Source organism: Mesitornis unicolor, unplaced genomic scaffold (assembly GCF_000695765.1).
Source record: "Mesitornis unicolor isolate BGI_N332 unplaced genomic scaffold, ASM69576v1 scaffold23975, whole genome shotgun sequence".
In the NCBI taxonomy this organism is placed as follows: Eukaryota; Metazoa; Chordata; class Aves; order Mesitornithiformes; family Mesitornithidae; genus Mesitornis; species Mesitornis unicolor.
The window spans coordinates 18,709-38,943 of NW_010185183.1; the positions used below are offsets into that span (position 1 = coordinate 18,709).

A 20,235-nucleotide genomic window follows, 5' to 3' on the forward strand; every position below is an offset into this window, starting at 1 on the left:
ATGCACTGTGTATTTCTCCTTGAACACACGATATTTAGAGTCCTGACAAATCATAGCAGAACCATATCCCTCAAACCAACTATTTAGGGTGGACAGGAGTTCAGCCATGGGCATAAGGTGCATCTCTCAGGGTTTAGTACACCAGCAAGCAAAATTTACCTGTAATCTGAGTATGTAACACATCAGATATTTTTTCCCAGCTGAACTCATCGACAGTCAAATGCAAAAGTGCTCGTGTCCTCAGTATTTCGTTTGAGACTCAGCTCAAGAGTCTAACAGGCAGAATGCAGTCATTCACCAAACAGTGAAATGTAAATATGTAGATGCAAAGATTCAGTTAGTCAGCTTTACAGATGACTTTTCAGTAATGTTTAGGAAGCTGCCCTGACTCAGATGTATTTTAATGTCACAAGTTTCTTTCCTGCTATTCCATGAAAATTTTCTTTTCTTAACGCCCTCAATAAACTTTCAATTATGTAGTACAACTTCTTCCAATCAAGCAAACAAAAATCTTCCATCTTTAGTTGTACTAAATTTTAAAGTTATAAACAAGGTCACCAATACTAGGTATAATTGCTGTCTCTCTTTTAAAGACGGTGGTAAAAAGCAGGTAATTGCCTTTAGGAAATCAATTATTTGAAAGAAAAGTTTCTTCTAACCAAGACATAAATATACTAAGAAGCATCTCAGAGTCTGAATTAAGCAGACAGGGAAGATTCATAAGTCTCATTAAGAGAAACATCACAGAAATAAGCACCAGACATCCATAAAAGACAAACTGTTAAATTGTCTTTCTCAGTGTAGGGCTCTGTATGCATTTACTGCTATTCCTGTTTTATAACTGCTTGAGTTAATGGATAAATCAATTATCTAATTGTCGGCACAGGACAGATCCTTACAGGTTTCATCTGTCTGGATTTGTCTGCTGAAGTGATGCTAAACTCAGTTGCACAAGCTGAAAAACTCATCACGATGAAAATTCAAGAAGACAATTCAGAATACAACAATTTGGTAGTATCGGGCTGGTATTTCTCTGTATAAATATTAATTATTTTCATTTTTGAGGTATGCTGACAGACGTGTCCAGAATTAGACCAGGGATGTTAATCATCATTGAAATGTCACCAGACTCACGGCCACTTTCTTCTCTGAAAATCAGTGACAAATGCTTAAAATCACTGAATAACACGCACAACAGGAACTGGCAAAAAATGCCAATTTGGTTCACGGATCAGTAAGAGCAGTACATAGTCCATCTCACCAGTTAAGCACCATAACTCAGGTGGAAAGCAAGCAACAGCTCAGCACCTCTAACAACCCCTGAAATGCTGCTTTCCCTAAGGGCATCAGGAAACTTACAGAAAGCAGACAAATTTGGGGTTGTTAATCTATTTTCTCCAACTAGCCTGCATGTGGATTAAATCCCAGAAGCACACTGTAAAAAGCAAAACAGACTAGAGGAATATTTGAAAACCAGCACTCCTAACAGAGCTGCCTGCCTACTTGATAATACTGTACCTCCTGTAACATACTGTGGTTTTAACTGTGTCTGCAAATATTTCAATGTGTTGGATATAGTTTTAGTTCTTTAACAACACATGGGGATTTCTTGAAATAGATATTAGCATCTGTGCTAAACTGTGGCATTGTCAGTCTAATAGTAAGATGAATTCAGAAGGGCTCAGTTCTGTTTCCAGGAAGGATTTTTTGTGATCTAAGGTTTTATACAGTTAACTGATAAACTAATGAGTTGGAAACTTCCCTTTCACAACAAAGAAGACAAAATGAAGGCAAACATAGCAGTAAATACAGATTTTTACACAACCTGCTGGCCCCTAAGATCATGCAGAGGAGTGGCTGATGTCCCATCTGTCCTCAGTAGAACCCAAATCCTGAGCAGGTTGGTGTCCCACTCCACTCCATTTCCAAAAGTCAAACTCCAAAACGAGAGCTGGACACTCTTATCTCTCAGCAGAGGCTGGAGACCAACAACACAGACACCTCTCCTGTGCTGTTTCTGGGGGATGGCATTGAGCACCCCTTCATAACCCAGACACACACTTGGAAGGGAAAGGGAGGGAGCAAAAGCAATCCACTGCATGAGACTCTGCCTGGGAAATAGCTGCTTTAAGTCGGAGATCCCCTACCTCCTCTTCCAAACCACTCACCCTGGGTTTCTACAGCATCACAGACATTTACAAGCCTAGGAAAGTCACCTGTGGCACTGAGTCTTGTTGGAGATGCTCTAGTAAAAAATTTGAGTTTCAACAAGAAGCAAGTTCATGTGCAAATCCATACTCTGATACAGGTTTTCTAGAAAATGGTAATACAGGCATGCTTTTAAAACCTAACTAGCCCTTTAAAAGACTTGGATTAAAAAATAAAAGTTCCTAAAACATTCTATTTGAAAGAAAACGTAACACGGAGAATAAGGTTTCTGCCAAAGCGAGATCTTGAAGCCTTCTCTTCCTTTCATCTACCCGTTATTACCTTGCTTATTGTTCTATTAGACATATCATAGTCACACAGATGTGGCACTAATCGCAGGGTAGGAGTTGCCAGCTGCCTGGGAGGATAAAGCTACTCTGACATTATCCCATCAGGCACCCAGCAGTGACTTAGGAGATACAGCTATTTAGCTGACCTCCCTGTAAAGAAACAGGTGCCATCTGAGCATGCTGGGAAATCCTTTCTAATGCAGCCAGCACCTCCTCAATGGTTCATGGTTGAAAGTTTAAAAGAAAAAAAGAAACTCCTATCATTTTGCACAGTGAGGTTAGGCATAAAATGCTGAGGCTTTCAGTGGGAATCTTGCTTGCTGAAGATAATTATGGTTTAGCACGTTACCCTAGTAAAAAATATTTCTGTATTGAAAACTAAAGATGTTTGGGATGCATCAAGTGCACTTTATATTTTGGACTTTATTTTAGTCTAAGATCTACACTTGAAGCTAATTCTGCCCCAAATCATGAGTACAGATAAGCATCAAAATTCTTCCCCTGAAAACATTCCCAAATTTTGAGGAAGCCTGAGGTGTAAACCTCTGACCATCTAGAAAACCCAAGGACTTAAGTAGGCTTTTGATAACTCGAAACCAAGATTCAAGTATGCTGTATAGTTAAAATTATCCCAGCTTTCTGATGTTTTGTTGTTGTTGCTGCTGTTATTTTGGCATGAAGAACTCATCTGAGTGCTCTTTGTGCTTTTCTTCGCTTTTACAGAATATCAATGGCGCAAAATTCCTGTGATATTTAATGCATGAATATTTGCACAGCAACCACCTAGTAGGATGAAAAGCACAGTAAAGATGTCTAAGTGCTGACTGCAGTATGATGTTTTTCTACAGGAAAGTATACATGAGAGAAGGATGTGAATCAAGGTAAGGAGAAAGGGGACACGCAAATACATTGAAGATGCTGTGAAGCTCCTCTGGTCCCATGAACATACAAGGCATTAGACACACCAGAAGCACGTCCAATGTCCTAAAGCTGTTCCACAGTTGACACACCTAAAAGAGGTCCCAAGAAAACTGACGTGGCTCAGCCTCTCATTCCTTCTGAGCATTGAGGATAACAGAGAGCAATGAGCCACATCAAAGCCAAAAATTTGACTCCCAACCTTCGTTCCACACCAGGCAAAAAAGACCTGCACCCTCGTCCCCAGTGCAGATGCTGAACTGCACTGAAGGAGACGCAGTCATCTTTGGCTGGGTACCACAGCTCCACAGGAGTGCCCTGGTCCTGCCACCCTGCTACCTGCTCCCCAGTCAGCTCAACAAACACCTCACCTTCCTTCCTCCTCTGTCCTTGCCACTCCACACTCTTCCTCTGGCTGCCCTCCATTTCCAGCCCAAGATGGAGTGAAGAGTGACTGCAACAACTGTGTCTGGAAGAAGGTGCCAGGATGACCGTAAATCTCCACACTGCCTGAATAAGCACAAACCATGTCTCCATACCCTTCTCCCCTCCACCTCCCCTCTCCCTTTCCTGGCTGATGAGGTGGACATGGCCAGGAGCAATATGAGACACCAGCAGAGAAGAGCAGTCACCATGTGGTAACCCAGTGCCTATAATGGGAGGGATGTGGAGTTGACAGGGTGGTGGCGGTTCTCCATGTGCTGAAACCAAAAAAACAGATGGCACTTTAGCATACTCCATCATGGGAAACTTTGCAGACAGGAATCTTCACCATCTTCAGGATTACATGGCAGCTAAGAAAGTTATCAGAAAGATTACCTAGAAATTAGATTTAGAAGCCAAAAGTGACATAACTACACATGCAGTCCTGTGGTAGAGTTATCACTGTACACCAGTCATAACTTCTATTATACTAAAAATACAATCAAATGAGGATCTCACTGCATTCAAATGAGCCCGTGTGTCATGGTGAATGCTGCATTGCTTACCAAGAGTAGCAACTTCAAAACCTAGCCCAGGACCTCTACTCATGGTTTCTTGTGACTTGGTTGCTCCTTTCCACCCCACAAACCCCTGTAATGCCAGTGACGGTGCATGCATGAGCAGCTTTCCCAAAAGCATGCAAGAAATTCAAAGAATGAAGCCTAAACTTTCTCTTCCTCCTGTGATTCTCATTTTCTGTGCTAAGCTGTACAACAAGCCTTATTTACACCCTTAAATATTAACACAGCTATTCTTTTGATGTGGGATTCCTCATTATCATATGAATAAATGATTAATTGTCACCACACCAAGCAAGTGCAACTTTTATAACTATATGAATCAGCGCTGTGCCAAACCCTTCAAGAATAGTAACAGTGTTCAAGTATTTATTGCACTTTATTGCTTCCTGGATCATTTAAAAGAAGTCACTGACAAACAATCATTTACACAGGCTTGAAAGTTTGCCTCGGATGTACTGAGCCATTCTGTATTTCAAAATGCAGACTTACCTTCTTTCCCAGCAATTTAACATTAGACCTCTGGCAGAGAACTCCACAGCCTGTCCAGCTAATGCTACTCTTTGCAATGGCACATCTTGTGTGTTACCAGAAGATAATTTTAATGAAACTTTGAGCGTAGTTTTAAGTACTGTTCTGACAATCATGCTGGCTTTGGTGATGTTCTCCATGGGTTGCAATGTGGAACTTAAGAAATTCTGGGACCACATAAAAAGACCCTGGGGTATTTTTGTGGGTTTCCTTTGCCAGTTTGGAATTATGCCTCTCACAGCCTTCTTGCTGTCCCTGGCCTTTAACGTGCTTCCTATTCAAGCTGTCGTGGTGATGATCATGGGATGCTGTCCAGGGGGCACAGCCTCCAATGTCATTGCCTACTGGGTGGATGGAGACATGGACCTAAGGTAAGAGCATCCATTCTCTAAGTAGTTCATGTGGCTTTTTACAGTGTAAACTTTGTCTTGAAAAGGATTGTCTGAACTTTCTTTTGTACCTTCCTAGCACATGTATGGTGGAGCTCTCTTCTCATAAAGATGTTTAGTTACTGTAACAGTAATAAATATAAGCAGAATAGCAAAGATCCTTGGTTCATGGAGAATTCATGAGGAATACAGCACAAGAGAATTGTGTCTATTAGAAAACACTATCATAAACCTTCAGATGCTGCAGAAATTACCATTGATGAAGACCTCTAAAATGCTAAGAATTACTAAGTCTTTGTCCGATTTAGACCTATTTTTGTGGTTTTGTTTCTCGCAAGATCTTCGGCAGTAAAAAAAAACAAAAACAAAGGAGTTTAGGACCTGAATCCTGTGTACGAAACAGTGGCCAGGCAATAGTTCTTCAAGATATGTTTCTTGAAAAATATCACCTGTGGAAAAATATTTTCTCTCCTTTTGTGTTCTATACAATGAATAAGCAGGCATAGATTTTCTCTTTGGGAAATAATACAAATGAAAAATCACTTGCGGTAATTCTATCTGCTCCTGGCACCTTCTGCAGAGTATTCAAACTGATGGAAAGCTTTTCAGGCTACAAACCACTGGCTAAGGCAGGCCTGCACACTGGGTGCAATGAAAAAACTTCTTTGTGGTGAAGTGTGATGGTCTCGGTGACAGGGTGCTCTGAACTCAGAAACAGATACGTAAGGCACCTGGCATGGTCTAACGTGTCAAACACACAGGAGAAGTGAACTCTACTCTTGATGCAAATTCTATGGGGGGTTCATTAGCTCAAACAGCACTTAAAAATGAGCCATCTTTTTATTTTTATATCCTGATTACTTTGCTTTAAAATAAACAGGATAATTTCTCTGTTTCCCACAGAGTAACATAAATTGGAGCATTCATCCAATTTATCATATGCCAGTCTGAACTAGAAATGGAAAAAATAATAGAAGTAAGAAAGATGTGGAGCTAGGGCAAATAGACTAAGAACGTTAATATTTGTAGCTTTAATAAGACATTTTTTCCACCCTTTGAAAATAGTGAACTTTTCTGTCACATTCAGGTGTTAATGTAAAACCTGCTTTCAAATTATGTATGAAGTCAGCTCTGCTAATCACAAACTTCGACACTGCAAAGGAAAGACCTATGATATTAGGAACTGGAAGACACTTTATTTCAATAAATACATGTCTAAGAAAACACAGATGGAAAGATATCCTCCACAAGTCTGATATTGTGTCCTAATCTTTCCTTGGAAGAATACACTGAGCTAAACTATGCTTTTTCAGCTCCATATGTTCAGAGTCACAACACTGAAATCAGTGGTAAAAATCCAAATTGTTGATAGTATAAACATGAGTAGGGTTTATATCCCATGATCCTGGCAGAGGGTGAAGTAAATTTAAAATACCTTTAAAAGATTATTCTTCAGGTAAAGACCTTTACCTTAAGAAGTTAAAGGCTTTTGATTAGGATTTTTGCAACAATAATGCAGGGACCAGAGGATAGGGAGGTACAGTAGAGATGGCAATGCAAGCATCCTCAGTTCTTGGTAGAAGGATAACAGCGTAAGTAGCTTTACTGGTTTCTGGAGTCAGCATAGCATTATAGAAAGCCTGTCCGTCATATCAGACCAAGGTTTTGCTTTTAACTGATAATGTTTTATGTTTATGCATAACAACTCATCACTCAGTCTTGCTTCAAAATGTCACAGTGCTCTAACCACAAGTTAGAGCCGGAATGAATTTTCTTCTGTTCATGTAGTCACAGGGAGGTGAAGTATGAGGTTTTATATCTTTCTTAGAACTCAGACTCAGGTGATATCCTCTAAAGCTTTAAAAACAGGGACATCTGTTTTTGACATCTCTTGATATTTCACAAGAATAATTGCTTCTGAAACACTGTCTCCTTTTCTCCAGAGCTCCCCATGGAGCTTCTGCAAGCATGGGAACTGAGGTTAGAGGATGGGCAGACTTTGGAGTAGGACATAGATGTAGGAACAGTAAGAAGATGAAGGAAATATGGAGGTATGAGAAATAAGCTCTTTAATCCACCTGGGGCTTCACCTGACCCTATTTGTAACCAATGGCTCTTTTTTTCTCTGTCTGTAGGAACTCCCTTACTAGAGGCTCCTACAAAGTTTTATTCAATGACTCTGAAACAGAGTGTGACAGGAATCAAAATTAATGCAGATATTCCTGTGGTTTCTGTATAATTGTGCTAGATTTCTCTGGATCTGCCCAGTTTGTGGGACAGTAGGCCCTTTTCTCAGGGTAAGCCACATAAAAATCAAATCAGACGTGAGACTTAAAAGGAAGTTTCCAAAGTCCCTTAATTAGAATCCTCTCTCATGATTTTTATGTCAGAGAAATGTGATTTGCAGGCATAATTCTATCTATTCTACTCAAATTCTGGTAATTTCCTCCTTATTTTAGCTGTCTTGCATTTTCCTCCTTCTTCATTCCTGTATAAGAATGCATCTTTTAGTACAATGTGTATTGAGACTTTATATTTCAAAACAGAGATGTCTTTGCACAAACCAAGCAAGTAATACTTATGTTCAGCTTCACTGAGTAATTCTCAGTACCTACTTTGGCCTAGAACAAAACAAGCCACAAAAGGGATCTCTATTACACCACACATCCTAGACAATGAAATCTTTTTGTTTAATGCTGTTGACTTTGGAGTGAAACCTAAATACTCCAGAACTGCTGGTGTAATGGAAAGCCCCATTTGATGTCCATCTGACCCTGCCCAGCTTCCACCCTCTCAGAAGCCAGATGGACAGGTAGCATGCAGACAGACTTGCCAACAGACCTTACTGATGGCTGCCTGTCTGACTGCCTCATTTGCACTGAAAGTTACTGTTCTGTGGCTGCAGAACACCTTGACATTTTATGTTCCTCTTTTTCCTTTTCTTCCAGCAGAAGTCATTCCTTCCATTTAGCTTTTTTCTAACCTGGTATACAGCATAATTTGACTGTAGCCAGCAGCATTTCTTGCCCAACCTTTCATAAGCTGTTAAGTCATAATAAGAAAATGAGAAAGACTATAGGATAGCATGAGATGAACTGTCACGCTACCCAATTTCTTTGCAGCATCAGCATGACAACTTGCTCCACGCTGCTTGCAATGGGGATGATGCCACTTTGCCTCTTTATTTACACCAAGATGTGGACTGATTCTAGTGCAATCGTACTGCCCTACAACAGCATTGGTGAGTCCAGTGAACCAGCGCTTTCCCTTCTGGCTCTTTTCTTTATCCTTCCTCTAGTAAGAACCACATCTATACCATCATCTTGCAAAGTCATGAAGAAATTACCTCAGATTTTTTTTAAAAATATTAATTCTTCTACTTTCCAATAACTTCTGTGGGAATTGGGCACCTAGATAATTCTAAGTCCTTCACAGCTCTGCAGAACAAAGACTTGAAATCATTACATATATATATGACACAGATATTTATACCATGAGATGTGCATGGCTTTCTTTTCAAATGGTTTGAAGAGCTGCATGGTACTGGGATAAGAATATAAAATTCATTCAGGAATAGCTGCTTCCCCTGGATGGAAGTGTTTGTAACAGCTTTAAGCCACAATCCTGGAAAGCACTGAGGCTGTAATCTGGCAAAGTACTTAAGCACATGTGGATAATTAAGCAAGTGATTAAAACTGCTGAGTCTCTTTGAAAAGCTGTAATCTACACTGCCGGGAGTGGCTTCATTTGACTTCCTGTCAAAAATCTCATCCAGCTACGAAGAGAAAATAGTCAAAGTATTTAGAAATACACGCTCCAGTGCATTGCAGCACTGTGGTCCAAGTGTTTATCAAGCATGGTTCCATGTTGTGCTAATCTTAAAAGCCAGCAGAGTCACTTTCACATTCGTCAATTTCACTTCCCATTGTCTTGGAGGAAAAAAAAATAACATACATTGCTTGTGCTTTCAAAATAAATACTGGAGAGGGGAGGCCAAAACAAAAAAAGCTCTAAACCAGCTGTTGATATGGTACAGTAGCAAAACACCTGCAGACAAAATGAACATTTAATATAGCTACTCACATCACAGGATTGTGATGATTAGCACACTCAGATTTCTGTCTGCCTTTCTGATGCAGGTGAATGAGCATGTAGCTCAGCAGAATGGCAATTACTTCAACAGGCTGCCAAAGATAACAGACTCTATAGAAAAGCAAATGGGCAGGTGTGGGTAGAGTGTGCATGCGTGCTGGGGTGTGCATACCAAAAACACCCTCTGAAGGCTTGCTCTATATCCCCAGCCGCTCCACATGGTGTCTGTCCTCTTGTCCTGTACTTGTGCATTATATGTGGGCTTAACTACTCTCTTCTTTTTTTACAGGAATTTCACTGGTAGCTCTTGTAGTCCCTGTTTCGTTTGGAATATTTGTTAACCACAAATGGCCTAGTAAAGCAAAAATCATACTTAAGGTAAGATATATAAGGCTGAAGCATTAGTAATTATGGACAAATTATGGAATCAGTAGCTCCACTGAAGCAATACATTGCTATTCATAGTATTAGTATCTGACTTCATAAGAGCTGGGAAGTTTTCAGCAGAAAACAAATGAGGCGCTGCGGAAATGTATTGCTTTCCCTCTGCGCAAACGTGCCTGAGTTGCATACATTATTAGAAACCCTCATTATCCAAAGAGCCTAGTTTTGTCTTTGGCTACAACTATGTTAGTAATTGAGTTCAGTTTATAATGTGAACTGAAATTGCAAGGAAAATCATTCAGGTCAACTAGAAACAGTTTTTGTTTGCAAAATAATACAAAAATGAAAACATCCTAGATCTAAAAGCACTGTCTTCTTTTAAGCCAGTTTATTATTTTTTGAGTAAGAAGTCAACTTTTATTAAGAAAAACTAACAAAACTATTTACGAAGTTCAACTATCTTTGCAAGATAGTCTCAAATGCATCAAAAATATGGATTAGTTAGAAAATACTAGTTAGAAAACTAATCTAGCAACCTGTTATTCTACCTATACTTTGTTAGCATTTCTCTGCTATCAAGTTGGGTAGTGTAGAACACAAATAAGATCTTTTAAACAAATAAGTCAATTCATTTTCTTGAACTGTTAGCTTATTGTGTTGTATTTTCAAATGTGCACACAACTTACTTATGTACTTGTATACCATTGAGTGCTGGTTTCAAAACTGTACTATTCCTATTTTATCAGTTAAGGGAAAAACATGAACTTGAACTTGAACATGAAAATACACTCTGCTTGCTCTCTCAGCAAAATGCCATTTCTTCCTCTTTCTTACCGAGTGGGTAAGCAACCCACAGTAGTGTCCATTGAGAGTTTGCTTTATGTAGGACAATGAAACATCAAGTGAAAATTGAGCTGTTGCTGTCAGATTAAGGTCTGTATAGAAAGAAATTAAGACAAAAGCATAAAGACAGTGTGCCATGTGAAACAGAAGAGCTTGTCATGGCTACATCATGTTTCTTTTTCCTAGGTGCATGTGGTTGATAGCTCAGTCAAACAAAAGTATTTGTTCACTCAGTGGTCCTAAAAAGGCTTCAGCCAACAACTGATGAAGCCAGTTCAGTGGGAATACACATTTTAGCTGAGAAATGGATTCTCCTAAGCTTAGCCTCAGAAGTCTGCTGGTGAGATTCCTAGTATCATATGCCATAAGGGCAGTTGTTTTATTTGGGTATTGAGAAGAGAGTTATCACTTTTTTTTGGCAAGCAACAGTGAAGACCTCAGCATGTTCAGCCACAGGAAATCAGATTGATGCAGTGACTATGTCTATTTAGAAATGTTATATGAGCTCACAACCAGTTTTCAAACACAGATTTTCAGCCACTTTAAAGACATATTCCTTCACTTGGCAAATAATTTCCTATCATTAGCAATCTAGTGTCTAGTTAGCATATGCTATACTAAGCCCCAGAGTGTGACTGCCCAAGAAGCGGGGAGGAAAAGTGTGCTATACCAGCTATTAGTCTGCCAGTTTCCCAGCAGCTCTGGGGAAATTTTTTGAATGTGTGCATCATTCCTCGCTCATGTTACACCTGTGAAATTATTTTTAATCTCAATTTCTAGGTACAATTATAGCCAAGACTTCAAGAGACTAGTTTTACAGGTATCTGGTATAGATATCTATTATAGCTGTGCCTTGATCTATATCTGTAGTCACACATTGAAGTATATCGTACAACTCCTGTCTGGGAAAAATGGCAGCTATCTAATCTGCCTGCTATGAATTACATTGAAGTAAACTTCAGGTTCTATGTTTAATAAGATGTTTCAGAGACTCTCACGGGCATGTTTGACACTGTTTGATGCCATTAAATTTTATTAGGGTGTCTTATTCACAGTCATTTTTCTTTCATATCACAGATCGGTTCTATTGTGGGAGCTATCCTCATCGTGCTCATTGCTGTGGTTGGGGGAATACTCTACAAAGGCTCCTGGATTATCTCACCCAAACTATGGATCATTGGCACCATATTTCCAGCAGCTGGCTATACTCTGGGATTCTTTCTGGCCCGCATTGCTGGTCTGTCTTGGCACAGGTATGGAATGCTCTGTGACAAAGACATGTAGCTTTTTTTCAGTTGTGAAAAAAAAATTATTTAATGATTAATCGATGCTGAGAATGCTCCCTAATCATTAGCTACGCTACAGTCTCACTCATTCCCCAACCTTGTTTCTCAGATACTATGTGTAGGTTAAACTTTTCTTGGACACATTTGTATTTACAGATTCTGACTGTACTATTTCCTCCAATCTTTCATACATCTCCCTCTTGTGTGCCTTTGTCCTACACTTCAAATAAGTGAAACAAACCTGACTTATAAGTGGGTTAAGGACTGCAGTAAAATTTCTCATGAAGATTCAGTAGCCTACAATTTAGAGCATCATTACAAGAGAGGGAGATAGTCAGTGTCATAAACGTGGCTTGAAGGTGGATCACAGTCCTTTACAATTGCTGAAATGCCATAAATTGTGTGTGTTCTGGTGGTAACAGACATATAACTTGTGGAGTGTCTTACTGGATACAATTTCCTTAGTTATCCATTACTGTATGTTTCACGCTTATCCAGATTACTGAAAAACACAAGGACCCACAGGCTGCTATTTCACAGTTCTCTTTGTATTATTCCCTTTAGATGTCGTACAGTGTCTCTGGAAACAGGCATGCAAAACTCTCAGCTATGTTCAACTATAGTACAACTCTCATTCTCTCCTGAACAACTTGAACTGATGTTTACTTTCCCACTCATCTACAGCATTTTCCAACTGGTGTTTGCACTAATAATTTTAGGAGGTAAAGTATAAATACTTTCTACTATAATATTATAATAATCATTATTATCAGTCTCATTTTTCATGGATATGGAGAAAATAGAAATGGATAAAAATGTTCAAATGGAAAATAGTTAAGTAAATTATGACCCAAATATTACTGAGCATTGCCACTGTGCTGTGCCCTGTATAAGGCTCAATTCAAGATTTGGAAGACCCCTTTTTTCAGCACAAGGGAATTTCCACCACCTATAACTGGGCACATGAGTATACATTGAGCACAGGATTGTTGTTACCTTTGGCCAAGGAAGGCAAATGCATCTTCTTCCACTGCACCAGGGTGACTGGGCACACCGCATCCTGGGCACACAGCTGCCCAGCAGAGCCATCCCCAAAAGCATGCACAAACTCCCCCTCCTACAAACTACTAAGAGAACAGGCGTTAGCTCTTCACAGATAGTGTGAGAAAATATCTTTTGTTAAAGGTGAAGGTCCCTTTTTCTTCCCCCATCCACGTCTCATGAGTTGCATTGCAGCTACTGTAACTGACCTGCTGAGGGTTAGGACATTGTACCTGTTGCTCACACTTAAAACCAGCTGTGACTGTTGAGCTCCCATTCCCAAACCAGCCATTGGACTCAACATCAGAGCACTGCCCCAGGGACATAACCAGCAAGGCGCAGTCCCCACTCTAACCTCTCTGGCAGGCAACAGTGTGGGGACAGAAGAACCACTTTGTTCTGGCCTCTGCCAAACAGGACTCAAGTACAAGTAAGGGTCAGTTCCATGGACCCAGTCAAGTACCCAAAGGCTTCCCAAGAGAGACAGGCAATACTTTTAAAAGTCCCTGCACACAACAGGAGTAGCAAGCAGTCAAGCACCAAGTGCAGAATTTAAAATATTTTCCTTGCTATTTTCTAAATGTACTTTTCCAGTGATGAGTACTGTTGACATAATATAATTAAATATAGCTTTAAAGAAATCATCTGTAGATGTTGGAGTGTTTTAGCAATATAAGGAAGGAAAATGTTGCATGGCTACACTTTGTCTTTTTCAGGTAATTGTTATAATTCGTTAATTTAATACTAAATATATACCAATTCCTAGGCTACCGCCTTTACAGAAGACACCGGGTCAAAACAAAGACAGAAGAAAAAGAGGATTCAAAATCAATGTCATCACATGCTAAAACAAATGGAGGATTTGTATCAAATGAGACTAAATAGACAATTACCTCTGTTCCCACAAACTGAAAAGATATATACGTTTTACTTAAAACTTTTTTTTTACAAGCTGTTGCCTTATGGAAATATTTAACAAAAGAAGACGTTCTGGTGGTACTGTACCTTAAGACACCTTACTGTGTCTTTAAATAAGACCTTAAAATGATTAACTTATGAAAGATTTCTACTTTGATTTTGAACACGGTTTCTGCCACAATAACAGAGTAGGGTTTTGAAGCTAATTCCCTAAAAATATTTAATGTTTTATTATGGCTTACTGAAGAAAGGCAGAATAAATGTGGGCTATTGCTAGAAAAGGAAGCAGATATTTGCATTACCAACTCCAGCCCATGATTCTGCAAATACATCTGCTAGTCTCAGCCTCCGCACCAAAGAGAAATCTTGTAAAAGTGCCTGAGCAGCACCAGAAGTTGATGTGGAAGATCTGATAAGGCTGGCGGACTTTCACTGAGCAAGAATCAACCATGAAATTGGAACAAGCTAAAAATGAAATAAAGTTTCATTTAGGTCAGTCTTGGCAGACTAAAGTCATTGCACTGCAGTAATTGCTTGAAGCATTTATTTATTCTAAAGCTACAATTTTAACAAGCGCAAGGTACACTATGACTCCATTTTTTTCCCCAAAAATAGTAGAAAGTAACAGCTTTGCATCTTCAGTCTGGGTTTTTAGATGCTGAAACATGAATAGAGAGACAAAGCTGAGCGTGTAAGCCTAGAGCAATTTCAGTGTGACAGCTGCATACAAAGGAACAGGCAGAGATTTTGGAAGTGTAAGAAATTATCAACTTTTTGCACTGAAAGGGAGACATTTGAAAGTGGAACAAAATTGTCCTTGAATCATCCAGGACTACTTTCATCACTGTTAATATAAGACAATAGCACGTAGAGAGTTATATATTTTTATTATTATACAAGCTCAATAAATTTGAACTTACCAGGTGTCTGTGACATGCAGATACTGATGTAGTTGATAATTTTAAGATTTTAATTATAATGAATCACAGACAGAAATAATTGGACGTAAACATACATTATTTGTCACTGAAAATTCAAGTACATATGGAAAAGTGTCCTTTTCTCCGTGTGGAGAAAATTAGTATAATTCTAAGAAAAATAGTGCAGTAAATTTTTTGCAGCTGTACTTTTTGTGGATACATTCAGTAACATTAGTCCCACAGCTCTTATGTAAAGAAAACATCCAGAGAACTTCAGATGAAATGAGTGAGAGGTTGGCTGACCAAAAAATGCAAGAATGAGCCAACTATCAGCACATGGAAACTGTACACCTCTTTGTCATATTTAAGTGAACCTTCTGAGGTGTTATGTGTTCATGTAGCAGGTTTTTACAAACACAGCTGAAATTGTGGAATTTAAGTTCCTGACGTGCAGCTTTCCACTGCTGCATAAATGTGCCCAGTATTGAACAAAGAATAAATTATTTCTCTCTACCATATGTTGGGGAAAAGTTCTCAAAACGTTCCTGAGTTCTGGGAGGCTTGAAGATGCTTCATTTTCAGGGGGAGCTCCGAGCGGTCGCAACCTCCAAGGAGTAGTTTAACACTTAGTGGGTGTTAGCACATAACATGGCATGCTGTGTTCTATAGAACAAAGGTTAAACAGAAAAATATAGTGAAGTCTGTTATGGAGGATTCATAAATGAGAAAAGAAATCATAAATGTGAAACAGCCCATTCATCAAGAAACAGATAAACTACTGTTTGTAACATCTGTGGTAAAAGGTCTATTGTCTTTATTCTGCATCCATCAAAAAATGGGCAGCAGAAGTTAGTTAGGGTCATGTCTTTCTTACACACCAAGCTGCTGTTCTTTCCCCATGCTAAACCTCAATGTTTCCATGTATATTTTAAGCAGATTTTGAAAATGTATTGAAGAATAATAGTTTGTCTTGCTTATACTGTGTATGTGCATGTATTTAAAGCAACTGTATAAACACTGACCTGAATAAAGTCAGAAACTATTTATAATTTTGCCCACTGGAGTAATTTAAGGTGGAAAGAATTGAGACTGAAACCAAACATGCAGATGAAGTTTATGGCTTTGAGATGTAACCAAAACACCTGAGAACGTATATAAAATGAGTATGTTTAACAAACATAGAATCATAGAATAGTTTGTGCTGGAAGGGACTTTTAAAGGTCATTTAGTCCACCCCTCCCTGCAATGAACGAGGACATCTTCAACTAGATCAAGTTGCTGAAAGCGCTGTCCAACCTGACCTTGAATGTTTCCATCTATCACGTCTCTAGGAAACCTGATGAAGATTAAATGAACGTAGAATGTCTCATGTCATATCTGATACACATTTTTAATGTATATGTGCAGGTAGGGCCCCAGATGAAGGATGGAGGCTGCGGTTTCTGCAGCAGTTACATCTAGGAAGGGTAGTATGTCCCAAGCTTTATGTCAAGCAAAGCCAGCTCAAAGACCTTAACCAACATTTGCCTCTAGAGCACATCAAATATAAAACAAAACCCCAGAGCTCATTAATGTTGCCCGAAGCAGACTTATGTTGACATGACAGCTGCTAAATCTCCAACCATAGAAGTCTGGGCAGCATCAATGTCTAACTGTCACTGGTGAAGCTGGGGTGGACCATCTCACCGCAGCGTAAGGGACTTCTAGGTAAGCTGTGTCCTCTCTCCAAAGTTCTCCAGAAAGATATTATGTGTCTTTGGCTGCCAACCATATAAATGCTGAGATATGGGCTTTTCAGTTGAAAGAGGCTGGTGGCCTCTAGCCTTGCAGTTACCGTTGTCTTGATATCATCAATAGAAAAACCCTGGCTTGCCAAAATCTGCTTGTTTGACCTGCAAAGCATCATATTCTCTCACATTCTTCAACATGAAAATCCTTTCAAAGAAAGGCAGTATTATTTGGTCATCACAGCTTTTTAATCAATTGCCTATACATTGAAAAAACCTGTAGATGGGACACTGTAGGATGTGAAATTTTAAAGGATCATGCAGCAATGTTCAGACTATCAGAGATGTGCTCTAATTAACTCTTACACATACTGGTAATCATAGATTTACCAGTTCAGGCTAAGAAGTCATATAGTTGTCTTAGCATGTTCTAGTTTAAGACAGATAATCTACTTTTAGACAGTCATTCATGTCCAGGGAACCTGTGTAGTTTCTGAGTCTTAATTCTGCTGCACTGCTGGTTCTCAAGATGTTGCAGGCAAAATGAGCTGAAGTATGTCTAAGGATAGACAAACCCTAAAAGTTGAAATGGCAGCTGAATTAATGCCTAGCTCATCCCAGAGTCTGTAGTATAAAGGCTGCAAGGATGTGACAATCACACTTGTCAAACCGAAGTCTGTAGTCATAAATCTAGGTATAAAACAATTAGTTGAAATGACATACCTCTTTTTGCCTTCATTTCTTTTATTGCATAAAGTCTCTGAGCACCCAGTATGTTTCCTTTAACCAGAGAGATTGGCTTTCATAATTGAGAAAATGAAAAATAGAAACAGAAAGGTCTGTATGGTGATTCTAATCTCCTATGAACATATAAATAATTTTTTAGCTGACCAAAAGAGAGATAGAAGACCTAGTTCTGTCATACAGTGTGCTATGTTAGCCAGAAAAGAGTACAATTTGAATGCAATTAAGAAGCAAATTGATTTGCAGTTTATGTTAAATGAGATTCTTGTTTCAGACTAATCAGGTTATGATATTCAAAAACCACTTTTATAATCTCTGCCAATCAGTGTTATATTGTCAACCTCAGAGAGAAGAAATTAACTTTTTTTTTTATCCAACCAATTAACATACTGTACACTTGATGCAAATCTAAAACAATGATAAGTATTCTCTGTCTCCCGAGGCACAGATCTTCACTGCTTAGTATTTGACAAGAATGCTCCTGCTCTCTCTAGATTAATTGTATCACTCGCTAATTTCCAGAATCAAACCAAATACAGTGTAATAGTACCACAATCAAATGGCAATCAAGCAAGCCGAACTAGATTTTCCAAGCCAGAACTGAAGGGGAGTATAAGTAAATCTCCACTTCTATTTCCTAAGGAATATTCATTCTGCTCCAGAAGCACTAACAACTCAGTTAAGCTGAGCACTAAATTAACTTAAAATATCAAACTTAAAAATAACTGTTACTTGCCAAGATATTTGCCAGCCTTCAATCTGGAATTGCAGAAGCTGGATAATTGAAAGCCCCGAAGGACTGCTAATATATTTTCATGAATAGATATGCACTGTGGAATGATATTACTGTCTCCATTTAATTTCCATTAAATTTAGCCATCTACAAGTAAGTTTCCAGCATTAACCTTCATCCTTCCCTGAAAACAACCAGTCAGTACTGTCAGAAGGAAAAGATAGATATCTCTGGAGAGCAAGACATCACACCCCTCAGACACCTGGTTTACGACAAGAGAAATTCTGGAAGGAGACAAAGAGATTATGCAGAATTGGGTGTGAAATTCAGTGCCTGAACACAGGCACCTAGTGTGATGTGAGACACCATGGGTGTCCTGCTTGGCTTTCTGCTCCCAGTCCAGAAAGTCACAGGTATTCTTTAGGTCCTCCTATGCAAAGCATTCTTATTTGCAGGGTTTCTTCTGATCTATACAAATCCCTCTGCAGTCAGAGGAAGGGATAATTGCAAGCCCATGAGAAGACCCTATAAATATATTGGAAAATATTTCAGAATTTAGAAAAACAAACCGAAAAGTGTAACTTCAAGCTGCCTCTTGCAACTGACTAAAGGCATGTCTCTTTAATAAATTTCTCCCAGCTCTGCGAGGCTACTACTTTCTAGTAACCCATTAGTTAAGAAATCTTTTGCAATCATAGCAAATACTTTAAAATTCCAAAGAAAGGGTAAAGAAACCTCAGCACTGAATAAAACTCTTACTGTCTGCAACAAGGAGTTGATCAGTTCCTTTAAGTGGTATATCCCCTGATTAATAATAATTTCTGTTCCAGACAAACATAATCTTGTTTTTCCTCAGAGCACACAAAGCTTGTACACAGTTTCTCATTCACCACTGTTGTTTCTGACCATGAGAAATATCAACAATTACACATCCAGTGTTTCCATCTCTCACAAGTTTAACATTGCTTCATATTTTATAGATGTAATTTAATTTCTTCAGATATGCTGATTAGATATGATGATCAGATATCATTAAGGTAATCTGATACATTCTTTTAAATATGGCTGCAGACCTTCTGTATTCTTTTGCAATGAGTTTATGTATTACTCATTTAGGGGATTTCATCACAGTTTTTAAAAGCCATTTTCCCCCATTTGAATTCAAAATAGATGTAAGGAGGTCATATTGAGGTGGCAAGGGCCTATTTAAATAATTTGATGGTACAATTAATTCCCCACAAGTGGAATTAATTGCAAGGGATTAATGAAAATGTCACAGTTACAGGTTGTGCTTGTGATGTGTTTCCAATGTCAGTAGTAAATCTGCTGTAGGTAGAACACAAATTCTTTCCACATAAGTCTCTTTCCTTAAAAATGTACCCTGAACTCATAAAAAAACCCACAGCTGATATGGACTAATTTTCCATAAATGTACACCTACTGAGGAAAGAGAATAAAACATGCAGCTTACATAGATAAACATATTTCAGGTTTAAGATATCCAATTATAATTTGAAAAAAAAGTGGATAAAATTGATGCACTGTATCTTAAAAATGGGCTTAAGAAAAAGGTGGAAAAAAGGACTAATTCATGGACCATGAACTCATTGCTGGCAATTTAATAAAATGCTCTAGGTATGAGTTTTGGCTCAGAAAGCCAAATGGTTGTTTGCTGGAAGCTGCAGAGATATGTGCCTGTGTCTCTTACACCCTTTCCTTAAGCACCTGCTTCTGTCATTGCCAGGCTAACTGGAGCTCTGTTCTGTCTGTTCATGCAGTCATTTCCAGTAAACATTAAATCTAAGGAAAAATACAAGCTGCTTTCAAATATTTTGCTTATTGAAAGGGAAATAACAACTAAGTGGAAGGACAAAACACTATACACTGAAATGAACAATTCTGTGATGGGGGAATAGGAGAAAATTCAGAGAAAATACTTTTGTGAAGACATACTTAGCTGTCCATAGAGGGGCCAGTCATCACATTGATGACTTTGTATTCTCTACCAATTCATCCATCCTGCTGTGTTTTTTAGAATACAGAAACTATTTGGTACACAAAACAAAAACCTTTCACCGTCAGAAAACATAAAAGAGCTGGGCTGTTTACAACACCAAAATTTGGAGCATCAGTGGAATAGGATCAGACTAGACACTCCAATTCATTCACTCAGAGACAGCAAATCCTCCCTGAGGTCTTTGCAGGCACTT

General features: G+C 38.8%; 1 protein-coding gene across 1 annotated transcript; it reads left to right on the top strand.

Annotated features, from left to right (window-relative positions):
- Nucleotides 1–4,897: 4,897 nt before the first annotated feature.
- Nucleotides 4,898–13,868, top strand: SLC10A2 (solute carrier family 10 (sodium/bile acid cotransporter), member 2). The gene is made up of 6 exons (XM_010184768.1): nucleotides 4,898–5,319; nucleotides 8,460–8,578; nucleotides 9,719–9,807; nucleotides 11,734–11,909; nucleotides 12,507–12,664; nucleotides 13,750–13,868. Exons 1-6 carry the CDS (start codon nucleotides 4,898–4,900, stop codon nucleotides 13,866–13,868), a joined length of 1,083 nt encoding a protein of 360 aa, XP_010183070.1.
- The last annotated feature ends 6,367 nt before the right edge of the window (nucleotides 13,869–20,235 follow it).

Bases quoted from the DNA above. Each gene is read 5' to 3' on its own strand.
- SLC10A2 (XM_010184768.1), top strand. From the start codon at position 4,898: ATGCAGACTTACCTTCTTTCCCAGCAATTTAACATTAGACCTCTGGCA. The intron at 8,579-9,718 runs GTGAGTCCAGTG...CTTTTTTTACAG, and splicing joins ACTGCCCTACAACAGCATTG to GAATTTCACTGGTAGCTCTT. The intron at 9,808-11,733 runs GTAAGATATATA...TTCATATCACAG, and splicing joins AAGCAAAAATCATACTTAAG to ATCGGTTCTATTGTGGGAGC.